Source organism: Bombina bombina, chromosome 11 (genome assembly GCF_027579735.1).
Source record: "Bombina bombina isolate aBomBom1 chromosome 11, aBomBom1.pri, whole genome shotgun sequence".
Taxonomy (NCBI): Eukaryota; Metazoa; Chordata; class Amphibia; order Anura; family Bombinatoridae; genus Bombina; species Bombina bombina.
Genome location: NC_069509.1, coordinates 197,481,682 through 197,506,742, shown reverse-complemented (window position 1 = coordinate 197,506,742; position 25,061 = coordinate 197,481,682). Strand labels below are relative to the sequence as shown.

Below are 25,061 nucleotides of genomic sequence, written 5' to 3'. Positions count from 1 at the left end.
ATTCCATCTAAATTTAAATGTATTGGTGGTTTATTTTCATTTTTATGACCAAGGCTGTCCAAGAGATGTGATCTTATCCACAAGCCAACTGTGAGTTTAATTACAGGACAACTAACTTCATATAAGGATTCCGTGATGTTTCAATGTCTGATATCAAATAATCCACTTGGTTCCCCAAAGTGATTGAGCTAAAAATGTATTATTATTAAATGTGCCTGTACTAAGTAATAATCCTTTGCCCTTCTTTGAAAGTGAACCGACTTACAACCTGACCTCAGCCAAAAATGTATTTAATGTTTAATGTGACTTAAAACATCATTCACATGGGAGGCACAAAGCTGAGCTGAAAAAGGAATAGGTTCTGTTATTTTCGTCTGTTTACAGTGCATAATTTTGTTTGCAAATCCTCATTTTTATCTAAACGCACCGTGACTATCTTTTGTTCATCAAAATATTTCTCTATTATAAATTGTTGTCTTTGTCTAATATCGGAACTGTGTTACAGTATAGACAGATATAGCAGCAACGTGTTTTTTTTATTTTTAAACAAGCTTTATTGTAATTAAATGTACAACACTACAAAGGCAAAATTGAAGGTACACTCAAAGGCATTGCTCTGTCAAAAGTGTACGGTAACCCCGCCGTGTTGCACAGCTTTAGTCCTTGAGGAGTTCAAAGAAGTTACAACAAAAGTCTTTTGGAAAGAGAGGGGCTTGCAAGTCCATCAAATTTGAGCTTGTTATATAAAATTTTTCTTTTTGTAACATAAATATCATTGGTATTATTAATATCGCTAGGAGAAAACATATATGTTGCATCAGGTCTAGATCAATAGTACAATGATAGTTTTGATCCTAATTCTCTTTTCACATTGAAAAATGACCTTTAAGAGGACCTGATGTATTTGCTTGTGAAGGAGGTCATAGATGATATAGAAGGAAGTGGACAAGGAGGACGTGATCGGGAGAGAGAAAACAAAAAGTAGAGGGGAGGGGAGGAGGGAGTTTGTGTGTGCGCTTAAAAGTAGGTAGAGGAAGGAGATGTGATGAGGAAACTAAATCTGGGTGACTTTGCCAGTGGGTGGGTGGGCGGAGGTGTGGTTTAAAACCAAATTCAAGGCCTTTGCTTTCCCAAATCAGTAGCATAATTTCATGGGTCTCGATTTTACCTATTTTCATACTAGTGATATATTTCCAGCTGAAGCAGGTCCCCAATCCGGACCTTCCACTCCCGTAGGGGGTTTGTTGTGTCTTCCAATATTTAGGGATTAATCCTTTCGCTCCATTAAGCATCAGAAGTAAAAGGAGATATTTGGCTTCATGGGCTACTTTGGGTTGTGATACATTAAATAGTTTGGTTTAGATGTGATTGCGATTCCTAGAACCCTGCCGATCTCTGAGATGTGCAGACAATACCACCAGACATGTAGAAGAGTGCCCTCCTCTCCAGCACTCCCCGTTAGTATTTGGGTAAATTCTCTTTCCTTACCCTGGGTACAGTACCGGGCATGTGAGTAAGGGGCAGCCTTGTACGCTCAGGGTAGCTGGCACCCCTGAGGTCTGTGAGTAACACATGGAAAGCGCTACAAGAACCATCACTGCACTCGGGGAACTTACCCGTCACTTGGCCGTTGTGCTCCTTCAGCTCATGCAGTTTGGTCCATTTGTCACCATCCTTCTTATAGATGTGAACATCATGACTATTGGGGCAGAAAGCGATTTCTGGGAATTGGATAGTAAATATGAATGTTACCAGAGCGGCTTATAGTAACAATGCAAAGAAGCAAAATAAAACACAGAACACAAGGGAGGAGGAGCCGGCAGCGTACACAGAGGAGGAGGGGCCGGCAGCGTACACAGAGGAGGAGGGGCCGGCAGCGTACACAGAGGAGGAGGGGCCGGCAGCGTACACAGAGGAGGAGGGGCCGGCAGCGCACACAGAGGAGGAGCCGGCAGCGCACACAGAGGAGGAGCTTGCAGTGCACAGAGGAGGAGCCTGCAGCGCACATAGAGGAGGAGTCTACAGCACACATAGAGGAGGAGCCTGCAGCGCACAGAGGAGCCTGCAGCGCACAGAGGAGGGGCCTACAGCGCACACAGAGGAGGGGCCTACAGCGCACACAGAGGAGGGGCCTACAGCGCACACAGAGGAGGGGCCTACAGCGCACACAGAGGAGGGGCCTACAGCGCACACAGAGGAGGGGCCTACAGCGCACACAGAGGAGGAGCCTGCAGCGCAAACAGAGGAGGAGTCTGCAGCGCACACAGAGGAGGAGGGGCCGGCAGCGCACACAGAGGAGGAAGGGCCTGCAGCGCACACAGAGGAGGGGCCTGCAACGCACAGAGAAGAGGAGGAGCCTGCAGCGCACACAGAGGAGGAGCCTGCAGCGCACACAGAGGAGGAGCCTGCAGCGCACACAGAGGAGGGGCCGGCAGCGCACACAGAGGAGGAGTCTGCAGCGCACACAGAGGAGGAGCCTACAGCGCACACAGAGGAGGAAGGGCCTGCAGCACACACAGAGGAGGAAGGGCCGGCAGCGCACACAGAGGAGGAGGGGCCGGCAGCGCACACAGAGGAGGAGGGGCCGGCAGCGCACACAGAGGAGGAGCCGGCAGCGCACACAGAGGAGGGGCCAGCAGCGCACACAGAGGAGGAAGGGCCTGCAGCGCACACAGAGGAGGAGGGGCCGGCAGCACACACAGAGGAGGAGGGGCCGGCAGCGCAAACAGAGGAGGAAGGGCCTGCAGTGCACACAGAGGAGAAGGGGCCGGCAGCGCACACAAAGGAGGAGGGGCCGGCAGCGCACACACAAAGGAGGAGCATACAGCGCACACAGAGGAGGAGCCTACAGCGCACACAGAGGAGGAGGGGCTGGCAGCGCACACAGAGGAGGAGGGGCCGGCAGCGCACAGAGCAGGAGGAGCCAGCAGCGCACACAGAGGAGGAGGGGCCAGCAGCGCACACAGAGGAGGAGCCTACAGCGCACACAGAGGAGGAGGAGCCAGCAGCGCACATAGAGGAGGAGTCTACAGCGCACAGAGGAGCCTACAGCGCACACAGAGGAGGAGCCTGCAGCGCACACAGAGGAGGAGGGGCCTGCAGCACACACAGAGGAGGAGGGGCCGGCAGCGCACACAAAGGAGGAGCATACAGCGCACACAGAGGAGGAGCCTACAGCGCACACAGAGGAGGGGCCTACAGCGCACACAGAGGAGGAGGGTCCGGCAGCGCACACAGAGGAGGAGTGGCCGGCAGCGCACACAGAGGAGGAGGAGCCAGCAGCGCGCACAGAGGAGGGGCCTGCAGCGCGCACAGAGGAGGGGCCTGCAGCGCGCACAGAGGAGGGGCCTGCAGCGCACACAGAGGAGGGGCATGCAGTGTACATAGAGGAGGAGCCTACAGCGCACACTGAGGAGGAGCCTACAGCGCACACAGAGAAGGAAGGGCCTGCAGTGCACACAGAGGAGGAGGGGCCGGCAGCGCACAGAGCAGGAGGAGCCGGCAGCGCACACAGAGGAGGAGCCTACAGCGCACACAGAGGAGCCTGCAGTGCACACAGAGGAGGAGGGGCCTGCAGCGCACACAGAGGAGGAAGGGCCTGCAGCGCAAACACAGAGGAAGAAGGGCCTGCAGCAAACACAGAGGAGGAAGGGCCTGCAGCGCACACAGAGGAGGAGGGGCCTGCAGCGCACACAGAGGAGGAGGGGCCTGCAGCGCACACAGAGGAGGAGGGGCCTGCAGCGCACACAGAGGAGGAGGGGCCTGCAGCGCACACAGAGGAGGAGGGGCCTGCAGCACACACAGAGGAGGAAGGGCCTGCAGCACACACAGAGGAGGAGGGGCCTGCAGCGCACACAGAGGAGGAGGGGCCGGCAGCGCACACAGAGGAGGAGCATACAGCGCACACAGAGGAGGAGCCAGCAGCGCGCACAGAGGAGGGGCCTGCAGCCCACACAGAGGAGGAGGGGCCGGCAGCGCACACAGAGGAGGAGGGGCCGGCAGCGCACACAGAGGAGGAGGGGCCGGCAGCGCACACAGAGGAGGAGGGGCCGGCAGCGCACACAGAGGAGGAGGGGCCGGCAGCGCACACAGAGGAGGAGGGGCCGGTAGCGCACACAGAGGAGGAGGGGCCGGCAGCGCACACAGAGGAAGAGGGGCCTGCAGCACACACAGAGGAGGAACCTACAGCGCACACAGAGGAGGAGGGGCCGGCAGCACACACAGAGGAGGAGGGGCCTGCAGCGCACACAGAGGAGGAACCTACAGCGCACACAGAGGAGGAACCTACAGCGCACACAGAGGAGGAGGGGCCGGCAGCGCACACAGAGGAGGAGCCGGCAGCGCACACAGAGGAGGAGGGGCCTGCAGCGCACACAGAGGAGGAGGGGCCGGCAGCGCACACAGAGGAAGAGGGGCCGGCAGCGCACACAGAGGAGGAGCCTGCAGCGCACACAGAGGAGGAGGGGCCGGCAGCGCACACAGAGGAGGAGGGGCCGGCAGCGCACACAGAGGAGGAGGGGCCGGCAGCACACACAGAGGAGGAGGGGCCGGCAGCACACACAGAGGAGGGGCCGGCAGCGCACACAGAGGAGGAGGGGCCGGCAGCGCACACAGAGGAGGAAGGGCCTGCAGTGCACACAGAGGAGAAGGGGCCGGCAGCGCACACAAAGGAGGAGGGGCCGGCAGCGCACACACAAAGGAGGAGCATACAGCGCACACAGAGGAGGAGCCTACAGCGCACACAGAGGAGGAGGGGCTGGCAGCGCACACAGAGGAGGAGGGGCCGGCAGCGCACAGAGCAGGAGGAGCCAGAAGCGCACACAGAGGAGGAGCCTACAGCGCACACAGAGGAGGAGGAGCCAGCAGCGCACATAGAGGAGGAGTCTACAGCGCACAGAGGAGCGCACAGAGGAGCCTACAGCGCACACAGAGGAGGAGCCTGCAGCGCACACAGAGGAGGAGGGGCCTGCAGCACACACAGAGGAGGAAGGGCCTGCAGCGCACACAGAGGAGGAGCCTGCAGCGCACACAGAGGAGGAGCCTGCAGCGCACACAGAGGAGGAGCCTGCAGCGCACACAGAGGAGGAGGGGCCTGCAGCGCACACAGAGGAGGAAGGGCCTGCAGCGCACACAAATGAGGAGGGGCCGGCAGCGCACACACAAAGGAGGAGCATACAGCGCACACAGAGGAGGAGCCTACAGCGCACACAGAGGAGGAGGGGCTGGCAGCGCACAGAGCAGGAGGAGCCGGCAGCGCACACAGAGGAGGAGCCTACAGCGCACACAGAGGAGGAGGAGCCAGCAGCGCACATAGAGGAGGAGTCTACAGCGCACACAGAGGAGGGGCCTACAGCGCACACAGAGGAGGAGCCTGCAGCGCACACAGAGGAGGGGGGCCTGCAGCGCACACAGAGGAGGAAGAGCCTGCAGCGCACACAGAGGAGGAGCCTACAGCGCACACAGAGGAGGAGGAGCCAGCAGCGCACATAGAGGAGGAGTCTACAGCGCACAGAGGAGCCTACAGCGCACACAGAGGAGGGGCCTACAGCGCACACAGAGGAGGAGCCTGCAGCGCACACAGAGGAGGGGGGGCCTGCAGCGCACACAGAGGAGGAAGAACCTGCAGCGCACACAGAGGAGGAGCCTGCAGCGCACACAGAGGAGGAGGGGCCGGCAGTGCACACAGAGGAGGAGCCCGCAGCGCACACAGGAGGAGCCCGCAGCGCACACAGAGGAGGAGCCCGCAGCGCACACAGGAGGAGCCTGCAGCGCACACAGAGGAGGAGGGGCCGGCAGCGCACACAGAGGAGGAGGGGCCGGCAGCGCACACAGAGGAGGAGGGGCCGGCAGGGCATACAGAGGAGGAGAGGCCGGCAGCACACACAGAGGAGGAGGGGCCTGCAGCACACACAGAGGAGGAGGGGCCTGCAGCGCACACAGAGGAGGAGGGGCCTGCAGCGCACACAGAGGAGGAGGGGCCTGCAGCGCACACAGAGGAGGAGGGGCCTGCAGCGCACACAGAGGAGGAGGGGCCTGCAGCGCACACAGAGGAGGAGCCGGCAGCACACACAGAGGAAGAGGGGCCTGCAGCGCACACAGAGGAGGAGGGGCCTGCAGCGCACACAGAGGAGCCTGCAGCACACAGAGGAGGAGGGCGTGCAGCGCACACAGAGGAGCCTGCAGCGCACACAGAGGAGGAGGGGCCGGCAGCGCACACAGAGGAGCCTGCAGCACAGAGGAGGAGGGGCCTGCAGCGCACACAGAGGAGGAGAGGCCTGCAGCGCACACAGAGGAGGAGAGGCCTGCAGCGCACACAGAGGAGGAGAGGCCTGCAGCGCACACAGAGGAGGAGGGGCCTGCAGCGCACACAGAGGAGGAGGGGCCTGCAGCGCACACAGAGGAGGAGGGGCCTGCAGCGCACACAGAGGAGGAGGGGCCGGCAGCGCACACAGAGGAGGAGGGGCCTGCAGCGCACACAGAGGAGGAGGGGCCGGCAGCGCACACAGAGGAGGAGGGGCCTGCAGCACACACAGAGGAGGAGGGGCCGGCAGGGCACACAGAGGAGGAGGGGCCGGCAGCGCACACAGAGGAGGAGGGGCCGGCAGCGCACACAGAGGAAGAAGGGCCGGCAGCGCACACAGAGGAAGAGGGGCCTGCAGCGCACACAGAGGAGGAGGAGCCTGCAGCGCACACAGAGGAGGAGGGGCCGGCAGCGCACACAGAGGAGGAGGGGCCGGCAGCGCACACAGAGGAAGAGGGGCCTGCAGCGCACACAGAGGAGGAGGGGCCGGCAGCGCACACAGAGGAAGAGGGGCCGGCAGCGCACACAGAGGAAGAGGGGCCTGCAGCGTACACAGAGGAAGAGGGGCCGGCAGCGCACACAGAGGAGGAGGGGCCGGCAGCGCACACAGAGGAAGAGGGGCCGGCAGCGCACACAGAGGAGGAGGAGCCTGCAGCGCACACAGAGGAGGAGGGGCCGGCAGCGCACACAGAGGAAGAGGGGCCGGCAGCGCACACAGAGGAGGAGGGGCCGGCAGCGCACACAGAGGAGGAGGGGCCGGCAGCGCACACAGAGGAGGAGGGGCCGGCAGCGCACACAGAGGAGGAGGGGCCTGCAGCGCTCACAGAGGAGGAGGGGCCTGCAGCGCACACAGAGGAGGGGCCTGAAGCGTACACAGAGGAAGAGGGGCCTGCAGCGCGCACAGAATAGGAGGGGCCTGCAGCGCACACAGAGGAGGAGAGGCCTGCAGCGCACACAGAGGAGGGGCCTGCAGCGCGCACAGAATAGGAGGGGCCTGCAGCGCACACAGAGGAGGAGGGGCCTGCAGCACACAGAGGAGGAGGAGCCTGCAGCACACACAGAGGAAGAGGGGCCTGCAGCGCATAGAGAAGGAGGGGACTACAGTGCACACAGGGAGGAGGGTCCTGCAGAGCACATAGGAGGGACCTGCAGCTCACAGAGAAGGGGCCTGAAGTGAACAGAGGAGGAGGAGGGGACTGCAATGCACACAGGAAGGAGGGGCCTGCAGCACAGAGGAGGAGGGGCCTGCAGCACAGAGGAGGAGGAGCCTGCAGCACAGAGGAGGAGGAACAAAGCAGAGCACACAGGGAGAAGGGGATTGCTGCCCATAAAGGGAGGTGGGGAACAAAAAAACAAACACAAGTTATTTGCTACATGCAAGGATTACTAGTACTGGTTTACTTACGGTTTCCATCTTTGTTCCAAGCATGGCAGCTAATGGGCTCAAGGAGGAAGCTGTGAAATGCCATATCTGTGGGGGGGAATAGAACATAGTGACTTTCATTGAGGAGCTTAGTGACTTCTAGTGAGAGGCTGAGTGACCTCTATGAGCGACTGAGTGACCTCTAGTGAGAGCCTGAGTGACCCCTAGTGAGAGACTGAGTGACCTCTAGTGAGGGGCTGAGTGATTTCTAATGAGAGGCTGAGTGACCTCTAATGAGGGACTGAGTGACCTCTAGTGAGAGCCTGAGTGACCTCTAGTGAGGAACTGAGTGACCTCTAGTGAGGAACTGAGTGACCTCTAGTGAGAGCCTGAGTGACCTCTAGTGAGGAGTTGAGTGACCTCTAATGAGGGGCTGAGTGACCTCTAGTGAGGGGCTGAGTGACCTCTAGTGAGGGTCTGAGTGACCGCTAGTGAGTGGCTGAGTGACCTCTAGTGAGGGGCTGAGTGACCTCTAGTAAGAAGCTGAGTGACCTTTAGTGAGTCGGCTGAGTGACCTCTAGTGAGAGCCTGAGTGACCTCGCCAGAGACTGAGTGATCTCTAGTGAGGGACTGAGTGACCTTTAGTGAGGGACTGAGTGGCCTCTAGTGAGGGACTGAGTGAGCTCTAGTGAGCCGGCTGAGTGACCTGTAGTGAGCCGGCTGAGTGACCTCTAGCCAGAGACTGAGTGACCTCTAGTGAGCGGCTGAGTGACCTCTAGCCAGAGACTGAGTGACCTCTAGTGAGGGGCTGAGTGACCTCTAGCGAGAGGCTGAGTGACCTCTAGTGAGAGCCTGAGTGACCTCGCCAGAGACTGAGTGATCTCTAGTGAGGGACTGAGTGATCTCTAGTGAGGGACTGAGTGATCTCTAGTGAGGGACTGAGTGACCTCTAGTGAGGGACTGAGTGAGCTCTAGTGAGCCGGCTGAGTGACCTGTAGTGAGCCAGCTGAGTGACCTCTAGCCAGAGACTGAGTGACCTGTAGTGAGCCGGCTGAGTGACCTCTAGCCAGAGACTGAGTGACCTCTAGTGAGCGGCTGAGTGACCTCTAGCCAGAGACTGAGTGACCTCTAGTGAGCGGCTGAGTGACCTCTAGCCAGAGACTGAGTGACCTGTAGTGAGCCGGCTGAGTGACCTCTAGCCAGAGACTGAGTGACCTCTAGTGAGCGGTTGAGTGACCTCTAGCCAGAGACTGAGTGACCTCTAGTGAGCGGCTGAGTGACCTCTAGCGAGAGGCTGAGTGACCTCTAGTGAGCGGCTGAGTGACCTCTAGCGAGAGGCTGAGTGACCTCTAGTGAGCGGCTGAGTGACCTCTAGTGAGAGGCTGAGTAATCTCTAGCCAGAGACTGAGTGACCTCTAGTGAGCGGCTGAGTGACCACTAGCCTGAGACTGAGTGACCTCTAGTGCATACTTGCATACATACTGTCCTCATCAACCTTAAAGGGACATGAAACACAATTTTTTTCTTTCATGATTCAGATAGAGAATACCATTTTAAACAACTTTCTAATTTACTTATTTAACCCCTTAATGACCACAGCACTTTTCCATTTTCTGTCCGTTTGGGACCAAGGCTATTTTTACATTTTTGCGGTGTTTGTGTTTAGCTGTAATTTTCTTCTTACTCATTTACTGTACACACACATATTATATACCGTTTATATACTCATTACTGTACACACACATATTATATACCGTTTATATACTCATTACTGTACACACACATATTATATACCGTTTATATACTCATTACTGTACCCACACATATTATATACCGTTTGTATACTCATTACTGTACACACACATATTATATACCGTTTATATACTCATTATTGTACCCACACATATTATATACCGTTTATATACTCATTACTGTACCCACACATATTATATACCGTTTATATACTCATTACTGTACCCACACATATTATATACCGTTTATATACTCATTATTGTACCCACACATATTATATACCGTTTATATACTCATTACTGTACCCACACATATTATATACCGTTTATATACTCATTACTGTACCCACACATATTATATACCGTTTGTATACTCATTACTGTACCCACACATATTATATACCGTTTATATACTCATACTGTACCCACACATATTATATACCGTTTATATACTCATTACTGTACCCACACATATTATATACAGTTTTTCTCGCCATTAAACAGACTTTCTAAATATACCATTATTTTCATCATATCTTATAATTTACTATAAAAAAAATGATAAAATATGAGGAAAAATGGAAAAAAACACACTTTTTCTAACTTTGACCCCCAAAATCTGTTACACATCTAAAACCACCAAAAAACACCCATGCTAAATAGTTTCTAAATTTTGTCCTGAGTTTAGAAATACCCAATGTTTACATGTTCTTTACTTTTTTTGTAAGTTATAGGGCAATAAGTACAAGTAGCACTTTGCTATTTCCAAACCATTTTTTTCCAAAATTAGCGCTAGTTACATTAGAACACTGATATCTGTCAGGAATCCCTGAATATCCATTGACGTGTGTGTGTATATGTATATATTTTTTTTTAGAAGACATCCCAAAGTATTGATCTAGGCCAATTTTGGTATATTTCATGCCACCGTTTCACCGCCAAATGCGATCAAATTAAAAAATCGTTCACTTTTTCACAAATTTTTTCACAAACTTTCGATTTCTCACTGAAATTATTTACAAACAGCTTGTGCAATTATGGCATAAATGGTTGTAAATTCTTCTCTGGGATCCCCTTTGTTCACAAATAGCAGAATTATATGGCTTTGGCGTTGCTTTTTGGTAATTAGAAGGCCGCTAAATGCCACTGTGCACCACACGTGTATTATGCCCAGCAGTGAAGGGGTTAATTAGGGAGCTTTTAGGGTTAATTTTAGCTTTAGTGTAGTAGACAACCCCAAGTATTGATCTAGGCCCATTTTGGTATATTTCATAACACCATTTCACCGCCAAATGCGATCAAATTAAAAAAAACGTAAAATTTTTCACAATTTTAGGTTTCTCACTGAAATCATTTACAAACAGCTTGTGCAATTATGGCACAAATGGTTGTAAATGCTTGTCTGGGATCCCCTTTGTTCAGAAATAGCAGACATATATGACTTTGGCGTTGCTTTCTGGTAATTAGAAGGCCACTAAATCCTGTTGCGCCTCACACGTGTATTATGGCTAGCAGTGAAAGGGTTAATTGGGGAGTTTGTAGTGAGCTTGCAGGGTTAATTTTAGCTTTAGTGTAGAGATCAGCCTCCCATCTGACACATCCCACCCCCTGATCCCTCCCAAACAGCTCCCTTCCCTCCCCCACCCCACAATTGTCCCCGCCATCTTAAGTACTGGCAGAAAGTCTGCCAGTACTAAAATAAAAGGGTTTTAAAAAAAAATGAAATTTTTTTTTAGCATATTTACATATGCTACTGTGTAGGATCCCCCCCTTAGCCCCCAACCTCCCTGATCCCCCCCCAAAACCGCTCTCTAACCCTCCCCTCTGCCTTATTGGGGGCCATCTTGGGTACTGGCAGCTGTCTGCCAGTACCCAGTTTACAATAAAAAGTGCTTTTTTTTTGTTTGGTTTTTTTTTTCTGTAGTGTAGCTTCCCCCCCCCCCCACACACACACACAGACAAACCCCCACCACCTTGCTGATCGTTTTTTTTTATTTTATTTTTACATTTTTTTTTAATATTTTTTATTTCCACATTTTCTGTAGTGTAGCGGTTCCCACCCGCTCCCTCCCCGTGCACGCGCCCGCCCCCACCCTCCCGTGCGCGCCCCCAGCCACCCCCGCCCACGATCCCGCCCCCCCTTCACATCAACAGGGCCATCGATGGCCGCCACCCGCCTCCCGGTCCGGCTCCCACCCACCAACGCAGGGAGCCACCGATCTCCGGTGCAGAGAGGGCCACAGAGTGGCTCTCTCTGCACCGGATGACTTAAAAAGGTTATTGCAGAATGCCTCCATATCGAGGCATCACTGCAATAACCGGAAAGCATCTGGAAGCGAGCAGGATCGCTTCCAGCTGCTTTCCACACTGAGGACGTGCAGGGTACGTTCTCAGGCATTAACTGCCTTTTTTCTGAGGACGTACCCTGCACGTCCTCAGTCGTTAAGGGGATAATCTAATTTGCTTCATTCGCTTGATATTCTTTCCTGAAAAGCATATCTAGATATGCTCAGTAGCTTCCGATTGGTGGCTGCACATATTTGCCTCATGTGATTGGCTCACCAATGTGCATTGCTATTTCTTTAACAAAAGATATCTAAAGAATGAAGCAAATTAGATAATAGAAGTAAATTGGGATGTTGTTTAAAATTGTATTCTCTATCTCATGACTCATGAAAGGAAATTTTTGGGCTTAATGTCCCTTTAAGCAGGCTAGCAGTGACCGGGCCCAAGTGAGTGTTTGTAAGTAGAACAGGGTGTGTGTGAGCTGTGTGTAGGCACAAGAACAGTATCTGTTAACAGGAATCAGCCAATCACACAATGTAATGAGCTCCGAATAACAATTCTGCATTCATTCTCATCTATCAGAAACTTCATAAAAAGATTTACCAATGATTTGTGGCTTTTGTCTGAGGTTATTGTTGATGTGATCCCTGTGTTTATTATTACTACAATGAGTTAATGTTTATTGCCGATATTCAATTTTCTATTTTGTGATCACTGATTATTTACGGCCAGATTACAAGTGGAGTGCTATTTAATGCTCCCGCTCACATGCTAACTCCGCTAGAAGTAAGCTTTTTGCGAGCGTCGGGTACCTCACGTATTACAAGTTAAAATTAAAAAGTTTTCACTCACGCGCTAACCCAATGCGTGCAAAAAGCCGAATATCACGTGGGTTAACGTATTCCCCATAGAAGTCAATGGGGAAAAACCTAAACACCCTACTCTTTTGCAAACCCAATCACATATTCTGCGCGCTAACGCAACATCTCACATTCCATGTTCTTCACATAGCTGAATATGTTCTATTTATTCATAAATACATCTTTATATATATATATATATATATATATATATATATATATATATATATATATATTAATAAAATACATAAAACATATTCTGCTATGTGCAGAACATTGGAATGTGAAATATTTACAGTAAATACACAGTATAAGACTTTATTAAATATGATTTTACATAAATATGATTTTACATGTTTTCATCTCCAATGCACTTATATATTTGTCTATATGTGTATATATGTATTTATGTGTTTATATATGTGTATATATGTATTTATGTGTTTATATGTGTATATATGTGTATATATGTATTTATATGTTTATATGTGTATATATGTATTTATGTGTTTATATGTGTATATATGTATTTATATGTGTATTTATATGTTTATATGTGTATGTATGTATTTATGTGTTTATATGTGTATATATGTGTTTATATATGTGTATATATGTATTTGTGTTTATATATGATTTTACATGTTTTCATCTCCAATGCACTTATATATTTGTCTATATGTGTATATATGTATTTATGTGTTTATATATGTATTTATGTGTTTATATGTGTATATATGTATTTGTGTTTATATGTGTATATATGTATTTATATGTGTATATGTGTTTATATGTGTATATATGTATTTATGTGTTTATATATGTGTATATATGTATTTATATGTTTATATGTGTATGTATGTATTTATGTGTTTATATGTGTATATATGTGTTTATATATGTGTATATATGTATTTGTGTTTATATATGATTTTACATGTTTTCATCTCCAATGCACTTATATATTTGTCTATATGTGTATATATGTATTTATGTGTTTATATATGTATTTATGTGTTTATATGTGTATATATGTATTTGTGTTTATATGTGTATATATGTATTTATATGTGTATATGTGTTTATATGTGTATATATGTATTTATGTGTTTATATATGTGTATATATGTATTTATGTGTTTATATATGTGTATATATGTCTTTATGTGTTTATATGTGTATATATGTATTTATGTGTATATATGTATTTATATGTTTATATGTGTATATATGTATTTATGTGTTTATATGTGTATATATGTATTTATGTATTTATGTGTTTATATATGTGTATATATGTCTTTATGTGTTTATATGTGTATATATGTATTTATGTGTATATATGTATTTATATGTTTATATGTGTATATATGTATTTATGTGTTTATATGAGTATATATGTATTTTTGTGTTTATATATGTGTTTATATATGTGTATATATGTCTTTATGTGTTTATATGTGTATATATGTATTTATGTTTATATGTGTATATATGTATTTATGTGTTTATATGTGTATATATGTATTTTTGTGTTTATATATGTGTATATATGTATTTATGTGTTTATATATGTGTATGTGTTTATATATGTGTTTATATATGTGTATATATGTATTTATGTGTTTATATATGTGTATATATGTATTTATTAGGGATGCACCGATACTAGTATCGGTATCGGTACCGATACCAAGTATTTGCATGAGTACTTGTACTCGTGCAAATGCACCGATACTTAAACCGATACCTCCACTTCCTACCCATATGCTATCTTGTGGCGTTTTTTCAAACTACATGTTCCCATTTCATTTTAAACTGGAGTGGAGACTAAACTAAAAATTGTTTACTACTGTTCTGACAATACAAATTGCTGTTATTTGTATTATTGTAGGAGAGATCACTGTACCTCGTTCAGACAAACCCCTGAAGTACTGGGCAGTTAATAAACAGATTTACAGCTCTGGCTAAAATGGTCCAAAAATATCTTTCTGCCCCATGCAATAGTGTGGAAAGTGAAAGGCTGTTCAACTTAGAGTCGAACCTCCATACAAATGTCAGATTGATGTTATATAGCAGCCCTACAACCAACTTGCATCACCCCTTTAAATTTAATATTTTATTGTAATATTTTTTATTTATAAACATGTTCAGTGAATTTTTTTATTTTATAATGTCTTTTGAATTACAGTCCTTTATAATTATAAAGAAGGAATCTTAAATAATTAGTCTGTATTGTGCTTGGTAAACTGTTCCGTTCCATCTCGGGAGATCTGTTTGGTTCCCTCTCGGGAGACCTGTTCCGTTCCCTCTCGGGAGACCTGTTCCGTTCCCTCTCGGGAGACCTGTTCCGTTCCCTCTCGGGAGACCTGTTCCGTTCCCTCTCGGGAGACCTGTTCCGTTCCCTCTCGGGAGATCTGTTTGGTTCCCTCTCGGAAGACCTGTTTGGTTCTGCTTGGTTCCCTCTCGGGAGACCTGTTCCGTTCCATCTCAGGAGATCTATTTGGTTCCCTCTCGGGAGACCTGTTCCATTCCCTCTCGGGAGACCTGTTCAGTTCCCTCTCGGGAGATCTGTTCCGTTCCCTCTCGGGAGACCTGTTTGGTTCTGCTTGGTTCCCTCTCGGGAGACCTGTTCCGTTCCATCTCAGGAGATCTGTTTGGTTCCCTCTCGGGAGACCTGTTCCGTTCCATCTCAGGAGATCTGTTTGGTTCCCTTTCGGGAGACCTGTTCCGTTCCATCTTGGGAGATCTGTTTGGTTCCCTCTCGGGTGACCTATTCTTCATGCTAAACAGAGAATCCTTTTTTGTTTGAGGAGCTGTAATTATCTGGGGGATGTTTATATGTTTGTGTGAGTTCTGTTTATCTAGGAAAGTTCTGTCTTTGGAGGTTTTGCTGTGTGTTTGTGGTTGAGAAATGAACACATTCTCAATTGTATGTATCTACTGACAGGAAATGACTCAATGTAACAAGTATAAGATGACAGCACTCACCTTGTGATGACTAAATCTTAGAAAAAATTGAGAGGGGGACATAAGTAGACCACTAAAAAGGGGAAAGTTCTGTACAGGACTTGGGGTTGGCAGCTACACAAAAATGAGACGCTTTGCCATTTGTTCATTAATGTTCTTATGCCTTAAAGGGACAAGAAACATTTTTTTCTTTCATGATTTAGAAAGAGCAGCAATTTTATAGAACTTTCCAGCTTACTTCAGGCTTCTAATTAGTTTTGTTGGACTTGTTGTTGAAAAGCATACCTAGGTAGGCTCGGGGACTGCTGGCTGCACATAAATACCTCATATAATGTTCATGAAAATGAAGCAAATCAGACAACTGGAGTAAATTATTATGTTATTTAAAATTGTAATTCTCTATCTGAATAATGAAACAAAAAAATTGGGTTTCATGTTCCTTATAAGGATGTTTTTTTGTTAAAATGCTTTAAAAAAAGACAAATAAGATGTTTTAGTCAGTGATCAAGCATATAACTTCCTATTAAAGGGGGGGGCAGTTAAAGGGACAGTTTAATGTAAAATTGTTTTTCCCTGAATGTGTTTCCCATGACGTGTTTTACCAGCTGCAGCGTATAAAATGTATGAGAAATTGCTCATTTATGCTTCTGTTTGCAAAAGAAATAGCTGGATTTGTTATTTGAAACCACAGCCCATCAAAATAGGCTAAGCTTGCAAACAGATCAGATCTCATTATCTTATCCCTTAAATGCTTCCCTTTCTTATCTCTTTCTCTGTACAATACTTAGAAATAACAATAGAAATTAATACTTTAGAGCTTTATCCCTTCCCTTTCCCACTGTGTAATTTATTTTGCTGGCTGTGTTTAGAAACTTTCAGTATAGATAGGGATACTACAGGCTAAATCAGCTATTTCAAATGCCAATATAAAGGCTAAGGAGCTTTTTGTAAACCATTTAATACACTCCAGCATTGGGAACAAATTAATGGAGATAAAGTTCTTCAGTAAATGTCCCTTTAATGATGTGAGGGGAACCACGGGAAAGGGAACTGCAGTACAGAGAATGCTGAGAATGGCTATAAAATAGCACACACACCCTCTCCTTACCCCACGTACAGTGCTGGGTATGAAAAAACAAGGCATTAGCTTGTAACTCCAGGGCAGCTGTAAGGTTTGGGGGGCTACAGTAATGATTAGGGGCACAGCATGCTCATAGAACCACTACTGGAGGGCTGTAAAAGGGGCATAGGAGATGAGAGTCTCAGAGGCTATGAACAGGAAAAAGCAAGAGGCACAGGGAATTGTGAGACAGGAATAAAGGGAGTGTATTAGCGCAATAGGAGAGCATTATGGTCCCAGCAGTAACTGCACACTGGCAGCTCAGAGACACGTTACTTCATTATTTGTGCTCATGACTCACATTACCCACACTCCTACACTATGGCTTCATTTAATAACCCAGCAGGAGAGACCTTGATACCCCGCTATGTGGATGGCAAGGGGTTACACATGACTGACACAAGGGGATAATCACTGTCATCTGTGCCTGGCAGCTAGAAGTTAATAACCAACCACTCAGCTGTCAGATATCTTCTGAAACCAAATGACATAACATGGGTGGTGAAGCCGAAGAAACTTACATCCCCCATTGGAGGGTACACAAGAAAAGCTGTGAATGAGAACAAAGGACCCCAGCCCCCCTTCCCCATTACACAATGAGCAATCTGTCAGAAATGGCATCAAAAGTGTCAGACCAAGTTCTGAATATTTACTTATAAGGATAAACGGACAATAAAGTGATTGTTTGGAGCTTGGGAGTCTCCGGTCATTAAACCCAGTGGATCTTGTGACTTTGGTCCCAGATTGTCTTACAAGACTTAGACTGGCCAGAGGTGTCTGTACAGGGAGGTGCAGGAAGTGCAGCGGAAGGCACATAGGGGGTTGTGAAAGGAGGGGCAGGAAAGGGGCACAGCGAGAGCTAAGAAGAGGGGGCACAGTGAGAGCTACGAACAGAGCACAGAGAGGGCAATAAACAAGGCACAGGGAGGGCAATAAACAAGGCACAGGGAGGGCAATAAACAGAGCACAGACGGCAATAAACAGGGCACAGGGAGGGCAATAAACAGGGCACAGGGAGGGCAATAAACAAGGCACAGGGAGGGCAATAAACAAGGCACAGGGAGGGCAATAAACAAGGCACAGGGAGGGCAATAAACAGGGCACAGGGAGGGCAATAAACAGGGCAGATTGAGGGTTGTGAAAAAGAACACAAAAGCTTGTGAGGTGCAGAGCAAGGGCTGTGATGCAGGGAATACAACAGTTACAGTGAACTAAATATCTGCAATTTATCTGAAGCTGCTGTTTGCTCAGAACAACTTCCTGAAAATGATATATTTAGTTCTGCATTTGTGTAAATGACTTCCTGGTTAACAGCATGAGAAGGAAACACTGAGGGTGCAAAGTATGCCCTGAAAAGGGCTGAATATATCAGGGGAGGGGTATCTAGGGGCGAAATGTGTTAGGGGCAAGCAGAATGTGTCAGGGGCCAGCATCATAGGGCAGAATGTCTCAGGGGCAGGCAGAATGTGTTAGGGGCAGGCAGAAAGTGTTAGGGGCAAGTAGAATGTCTCAGGGGCCGGCAGAATGTGTTAGGGGCAAGTAGAATGTCTCAGGGGGCGGCAGAATGTGTTAGGGGCAAGTAGAATGTCTCAGGGGCCGGCAGAATGTGTTAGGGGCAAGCATAATGTCTCAGGGGCAGGCAGAATGTGTTAGGGGCAAGTAGAATGTCTCAGGGGGCGGCAGAATGTGTTAGGGGCAAGCATAATGTCTCAGGGGCAGTCATAATGTCTCAGGGGCAGGCAGAATGATTTAGGGGCAAGCAGAATGTCTCTGGGGCAAGCAGAATGTCTCTGGGGCAAGCAGAATGTGTTAGGGGCAGGCAGAATGTGTTAGGGGCAGGCAGAATGTGTTAGGGGCAGGCAGAATGTGTTAGTGGCAAGCAGAATGTCTCAGGGGCAAGCAGAATGTCTCTGGGGCAAGCAGAATGTCTCTGGGGCAAGCAGAATGTCTCTGGGGCAAGCAGAATGTGTTAGGGGCAAGCAGAATGTCTCAGGGGCAAGCATGTGTTAGGGGCAAGCATAATGTATCAGGGGCAAGCAGAATGTGTTAGGGGCAAGCAGAATGTGTTAGGGGCAAGCAGAATGTGTTAGGGGCAAGCAGAATGTCTCAGGCGCAGGCAGAATGTGTTAGCGGCAAGCAGAATGTCTCAGGGGCAAGCAGAATGCATTAGGGGCAAGCAGAATGTGTTAGGGGCAAGCAGAATGTCTCAGGGGCAGGCAGAATGCATTAGGGGCAAGCAGAATGTCTCAGGGGCAGGCAGAATGTGTTAGGGGCAAGCCGAATGTCTCAGGGGCCGGCACCATAGGGCAGAATATCTGAGGCTCAGGCCGAATGTCTCAGGGGCCGGCACCATAGGGCAGAATATCTGAGGCTCAGGCCGAATGTCTCAGGGGCCGGCACCATAGGGCAGAATATCTGAGGCTTAGGCAGAATGTCTCAGGGCCAGGCATAATTTATTAGGGGCAAGTAGAATGTGTTAGGGACAGGCACACAGCGATAGAATCGGGGATAATATATAACATGTGTGGATGTAGCACTCAGTCAGGAATAACTGGGTCAAGACAAACAAAACTTCCTGATGTCTTCTTGTTTAGATTTAGTCATAAACTAATGTGTTGTAATATCATGTGTACCACAGAGAATTCAGCATTTTATAATGTCCTGAGGGATTCTTGTTTTATCCCCCAAAGCAAATCTGTCCCCAAGAGCAGCCTTCCCAGCCCACCATCAGATCAGACCTTTATGCCCTCTGTAGTAGCTTTCCAGCCCACACTCAGATCAGACCTATATGTCCCCATAGTGACCTCCCTGCCCACCCTCAGATTAGACCTATATGTCTCCAATAGTAGCCTCCGAGCCCACCCTCAGGTCAGAGCTTTATGTCCTCTGTAGTAACCTTCCAGTCCACCCTCAGATCAGTCCTTTATGTCCTCTGGAGTAACCTTCCAGTCCACACTCAGATCAGACCTATATTTCCCCATAGTGTCCTCCCTGCCCACCCTCAGATCAGACCTATGTGTCTCCAATAGTAAGCACCGAGCCCACCCTCAACCAGACCTATATGTCCCCAATAGTGAAAGATCAGACCTATATGTCCCCCAAAGTAACTTCCCAGCCTCAGATCAGTCCTATATGTCCCCAATAGTGACCTCCCTGCCCATCCCCAAATCAAACATATATGTCCTCTGTAGTAACCTTCAAGCCCAGCCTCAGATCAGACCTATATGTCCCCATAGTGACCTCCCTGCCCACCCTTAGATCAGACCTATATGTCCCCATAGTGACCTTCCAGTCCACCCCCAGCTCAGACCTCTATGTCCTCTGTAGTAACCTTCCAGCCCACACTCAGATCAGACCAATATGTCCCCATAGTGACCTTGCAGTCCACCCTCAGATCAGACCTATATGTCCCCAATAGTAACTTCCCTGCCCACCCTCAGATCAGACCTATATGTCCCCATAGTGGCCTTACAGCCCACACTCAGATCAGACCTATATGTCCCCATAGTGACCTTGCAGTCCACCCTCAGATCAGACCTATATGTCCCCAATAGTAACTTCTTTGCCCACCCTCAGATCAGACCTATATGTCCCCAATAGTAACCTCCCAGCCCACCCTCAGATCAGACCTATGTCCCCAATAGTAACTTCCCAGCCCATCCTCAGATCAGACCTATGTCCCCAATAGTAACTTCCCAGCCCACCCTTAGATAAGACCTATATGTCCTCATAATAATCTCCCTGCCCACCCTCAGATCAGACCTATATGTCCCCATAGTAACCTCCCTGCCCACCCTCATATCAGACCTATATGTCCCCATAGTAACCACCCAGCCCGCCCTCATATCAGACCTATATGTCCCCATAGTGACCTCCCTGTCCAGATCAGGCCTGCAAATCTCCTTCAGTATACGCACATCAGCTTACTTATAGAGAATATATCACCAGACCTGCCTGCCCCCCACACACCAAACTGTCCCTATAAGATCAGACACACCAATCCTTATCAGATCAGACACACCTAGATCAGGCATGCCTGTCCCTATCAGATCAGACACAACTGTCCCTATCAGGTCCGACATGCTTAACCCTATAATATCAGGCACGTCTAGATCAGACACACTTTTCCCTATAAGGTCAGACACACAAAAATGTCCCTTTAAGATCAGACACACCTGTACCTATCAGATCAGACACCCATAGATCAGACACCCCTGTCCCTATAAAATAAGACACATCTATCCCTATCAGATCAGACACCCCTTACACTATCAGATCAGACACACCTGTCCCTATCAGTTCACACACATGTCCCTATCAGATCAGACTCACATGACTATCAGGATCAGACACACCTGTCCCTATCAGATCAGACTCACATGACTATCAGGATCAGACACACCTGTCCCTATCAGATCAGACTCACATGACTATCAGGATCAGGCACACCTGTCCCTATCAGATCAGACTCACATGACTATCAGGATCAGGCACACCTGTCCCTATCAGATCAGACTCACATGACTATCAGGATCAGATACACCTGTCCCTATCAGATCAGACTCACATGACTATCAGGATCAGATACACCTGTCCCTATCAGATCAGACTCACATGACTATCAGGATCAGACACACCTGTCCCTATCAGATCAGATTTACATGACTATCAGGATCAGACACACCTGTCCCTATCAGATCAGATTTACATGACTATCAGGACCAGACACACCTGTCCCTATCAGATCAGACTCACATGACTATCAGGACCAGACACACCTGTCCCTATCAGATCAGACACACCTGTCCCTATCAGATCAGACTCACATGACTATCAGGATCAGACACACCTGTCCCTATCAGATCAGACTCACATGACTATCAGGATCAGACACACCTGTCCCTATCAGATCAGACTCACATGACTATCAGGATCAGACACACCTGTCCCTATCAGATCAGACTCACATGACTATCAGGATCAGACACACCTGTCCCTATCAGATCAGACTCACATGACTATCAGGATCAGACACACCTGTCCCTATCAGATCAGACTCACATGACTATCAGGATCAGAAACACCTGTCCCTATCAGATCAGACTCACATGACTATCAGGATCAGACACACCTGTCCCTATCAGATCAGACTCACATGACTATCAGGATCAGACACACATGACTATCAGGATCAAACACACCTGTCCCTATCAGATCACACTCACATGACTATCAGGATCAGACACACCTGTCCCTATCAGATCACACTCACATGACTATCAGGATCAGACACACCTGTCCCTATCAGATCAGACACACCTGTCCCTATCAGATCAGACTCACATGACTATCAGGATCAGACACACCTGTCCCTATCAGATCAGACTCACATGACTATCAGGATCAGACACACCTGTCCCTATCAGATCAGACTCACATGACTATCAGGATCAGACACACATGACTACCAGGATCAGACACACCTGTCCCTATCAGATCAGACTCACATGACTATCAGGATCAGACACACATGACTACCAGGATCAGACACACATGACTACCAGGATCAGACACACCTGTCCCTATCAGATCACACTCACATGACTATCAAGATCAGACACACCTGTCCCTATCAGATCAGACACACCTGTCCCTATCAGATCAGACTCACATGACTATCAGGATCAGACACACCTGTCCCTATCAGATCAGACTCACATGACTATCAGGATCAGACACACCTGTCCCTATCAGATCACACTCACATGACTATCAGATCAGACACACCTGTCCCTATCAGATCACACTCACATGACTATCAGGATCAGACACACCTGTCCCTATCAGATCACACTCACATGACTATCAGGATCAGACACACCTGTCCCTATCAGATCACACTCACATGACTATCAGGATCAGACACACCTGTCCCTATCAGATCACACTCACATGACTATCAGGATCAGACACACCTGTCCCTATCAGATCAGACTCGCATGACTATCAAGATCAGACACACCTGTCCCTATCAGATCAGACTCGCATGACTATCAGGATCAGACACACCTGTCCCTATCAGATCAGACTCGCATGACTATCAGGATCAGACACACCTGTCCCTATCAGATCAGACTCGCATGACTATCAGGATCAGACACACCTGGCCCTATCAGATCAGACTCACATGACTATCAGGATCAGACACACCTGTCCCTATCAGATCAGACTCACATGACTATCAGGATCAGACACACCTGTCCCTATCAGATCAGACTCACATGACTATCAGGATCAGACACACCTGTCCCTATCAGATCACACTCACATGACTATCAGGATCAGACACACCTGTCCCTATCAGATCACACTCACATGACTATCAGGACCAGACACACCTGTCCCTATCAGATCACACTCACATGACTATCAGGACCAGACACACCTGTCCCTATCTGATCAGACTCACATGACTATCAGGATCAGACACACCTGTCCCTATCAGATCAGACTCCCATGACTATCAGGACCAGACACACCTGTCCCTATCAGATCAGACTCCCATGACTATCAGGACCAGACACACCTGTCCCTATCAGATCACACTCACATGACTATCAGGATCAGACACACCTGTCCCTATCAGATCAGACTCACATGACTATCAGGATCAGACACACCTGTCCCTATCAGATCAGACTCACATGACTATCAGGATCAGACACACCTGTCCCTATCAGATCAGACTCCCATGACTATCAGGACCAGACACACCTGTCCCTATCAGATCACACTCCCATGACTATCAGGATCAGACACACCTGTCCCTATCAGATCAGACTCACATGACTATCAGGATCAGACACACCTGTCCCTATCAGATCAGACTCCCATGACTATCAGGACCAGACACACCTGTCCCTATCAGATCACACTCACATGACTATCAGGACCAGACACACCTGTCCCTATCAGATCAGACTCACATGACAATCAGGATCAGACACACCTGTCCCTATCAGATCAGACTCGCATGACTATCAGGATCAGACACACCTGTCCCTATCAGATCAGACTCACATGACTATCAGGATCAGACACACCTGTCCCTATCAGATCACACTCACATGACTATCAGGACCAGACACACCTGTCCCTATCAGATCAGACTCACATGACTATCAGGATCAGACACACCTGTCCCTATCAGATCAGACTCCCATGACTATCAGGACCAGACACACCTGGGTGATGTGTTGAAACAACTTCTGTATTTCATATCTCTTTTCTCTCCTTAGAAAGGAAACTTATTGCATGAAACATCTGCTGCCTCTAATGGGCAGTTTATGTCACCGGAGCCTGCAGTTGGGGACACTAATGCATGTAGTAGCCCGTGTAATAATGTGACAGTAGTACCCCGACCTGCCCACTCACCTGTAGCGTGTCGCGGGTGGGGCTGCTTGCCCGTGGACTCTGAGCAGTCTACACGACGGCAGCAAGTGACTGAATTAAACAACAAACTTCCTCTTTGTGAGCGCTGCAGCTACTTCCTTGTGTGAGAGAGGGAGGAGGGAGCTGACTCAGGCCTGAGACACCGGCCCCTCCTAGTGCTGACGTCCGCACATCTGGTGCTGCTGCTGGGAAACACCAAGAATGTCTAAAGGCGGCAAATTCCTCCATCAGCTATTTGTATACTATAATAGTCTGTGTGTGACAGGGACAGCCCAAGAGCTGACACTCATATAAACCTGTGCTTATGTGACAGACAGCACAAGAGCTGACACTCATATAAACCTGTGCTTATGTGACAGACAGCACAAGAGCTGACACTCATATAAACCTGTGCTTATGTGACAGACAGCACAAGAGCTGACACTCATATAAACCTGTGCTTATGTGACAGGGGCAGCACAAGAGCTGACACTCATATAAACCTGTGCTTATGTGACAGGGGCAGCACAAGAGCTGACACTCATATAAACCTGTGCTTATGTGACAGGGGACAGCACAAGAGCTGACACTCATATAAACCTGTGCTTATGTGACAGACAGCACAAGAGCTGACACTCATATAAACCTGTGCTTATGTGACAGACAGCACAAGAGCTGACACTCATATAAACCTGTGCTTATGTGACAGGGACAGCACAAGAGCTGACACTCATATAAACCTGTGCTTATGTGACAGGGGCAGCACAAGAGCTGACACTCATATAAACCTGTGCTTATGTGACAGACAGCACAAGAGCTGACACTCATATAAACCTGTGCTTATGTGACAGGGACAGCACAAGAGCTGACACTCATATAAACCTGTGCTTATGTGACAGGGACAGCACAAGAGCTGACACTCATATAAACCTGTGCTTATGTGACAGACAGCACAAGAGCTGACACTCATATAAACCTG

At 48.5% G+C, this 25,061-nt stretch overlaps 1 protein-coding gene across 1 annotated transcript in view; it reads right to left on the bottom strand.

The window, feature by feature from the left end:
- The window catches only part of ARPC1B (actin related protein 2/3 complex subunit 1B), a 44,082-nt gene extending 19,842 nt beyond the window's left edge, over positions 1 to 24,240 (bottom strand). The window contains exons 1-3 of the mRNA XM_053694619.1: positions 24,086 to 24,240; positions 7,707 to 7,772; positions 1,617 to 1,721 (exon numbers count right to left, since the gene is read on the bottom strand). Coding sequence (XP_053550594.1) covers positions 1,617 to 1,721; positions 7,707 to 7,770 — 169 coding nt within the window. The 5' untranslated portion in view covers positions 7,771 to 7,772; positions 24,086 to 24,240. The remainder of the gene's footprint in view (positions 1 to 1,616; positions 1,722 to 7,706; positions 7,773 to 24,085) is intronic.
- Between the last annotated feature and the right edge of the window lie 821 nt (positions 24,241 to 25,061).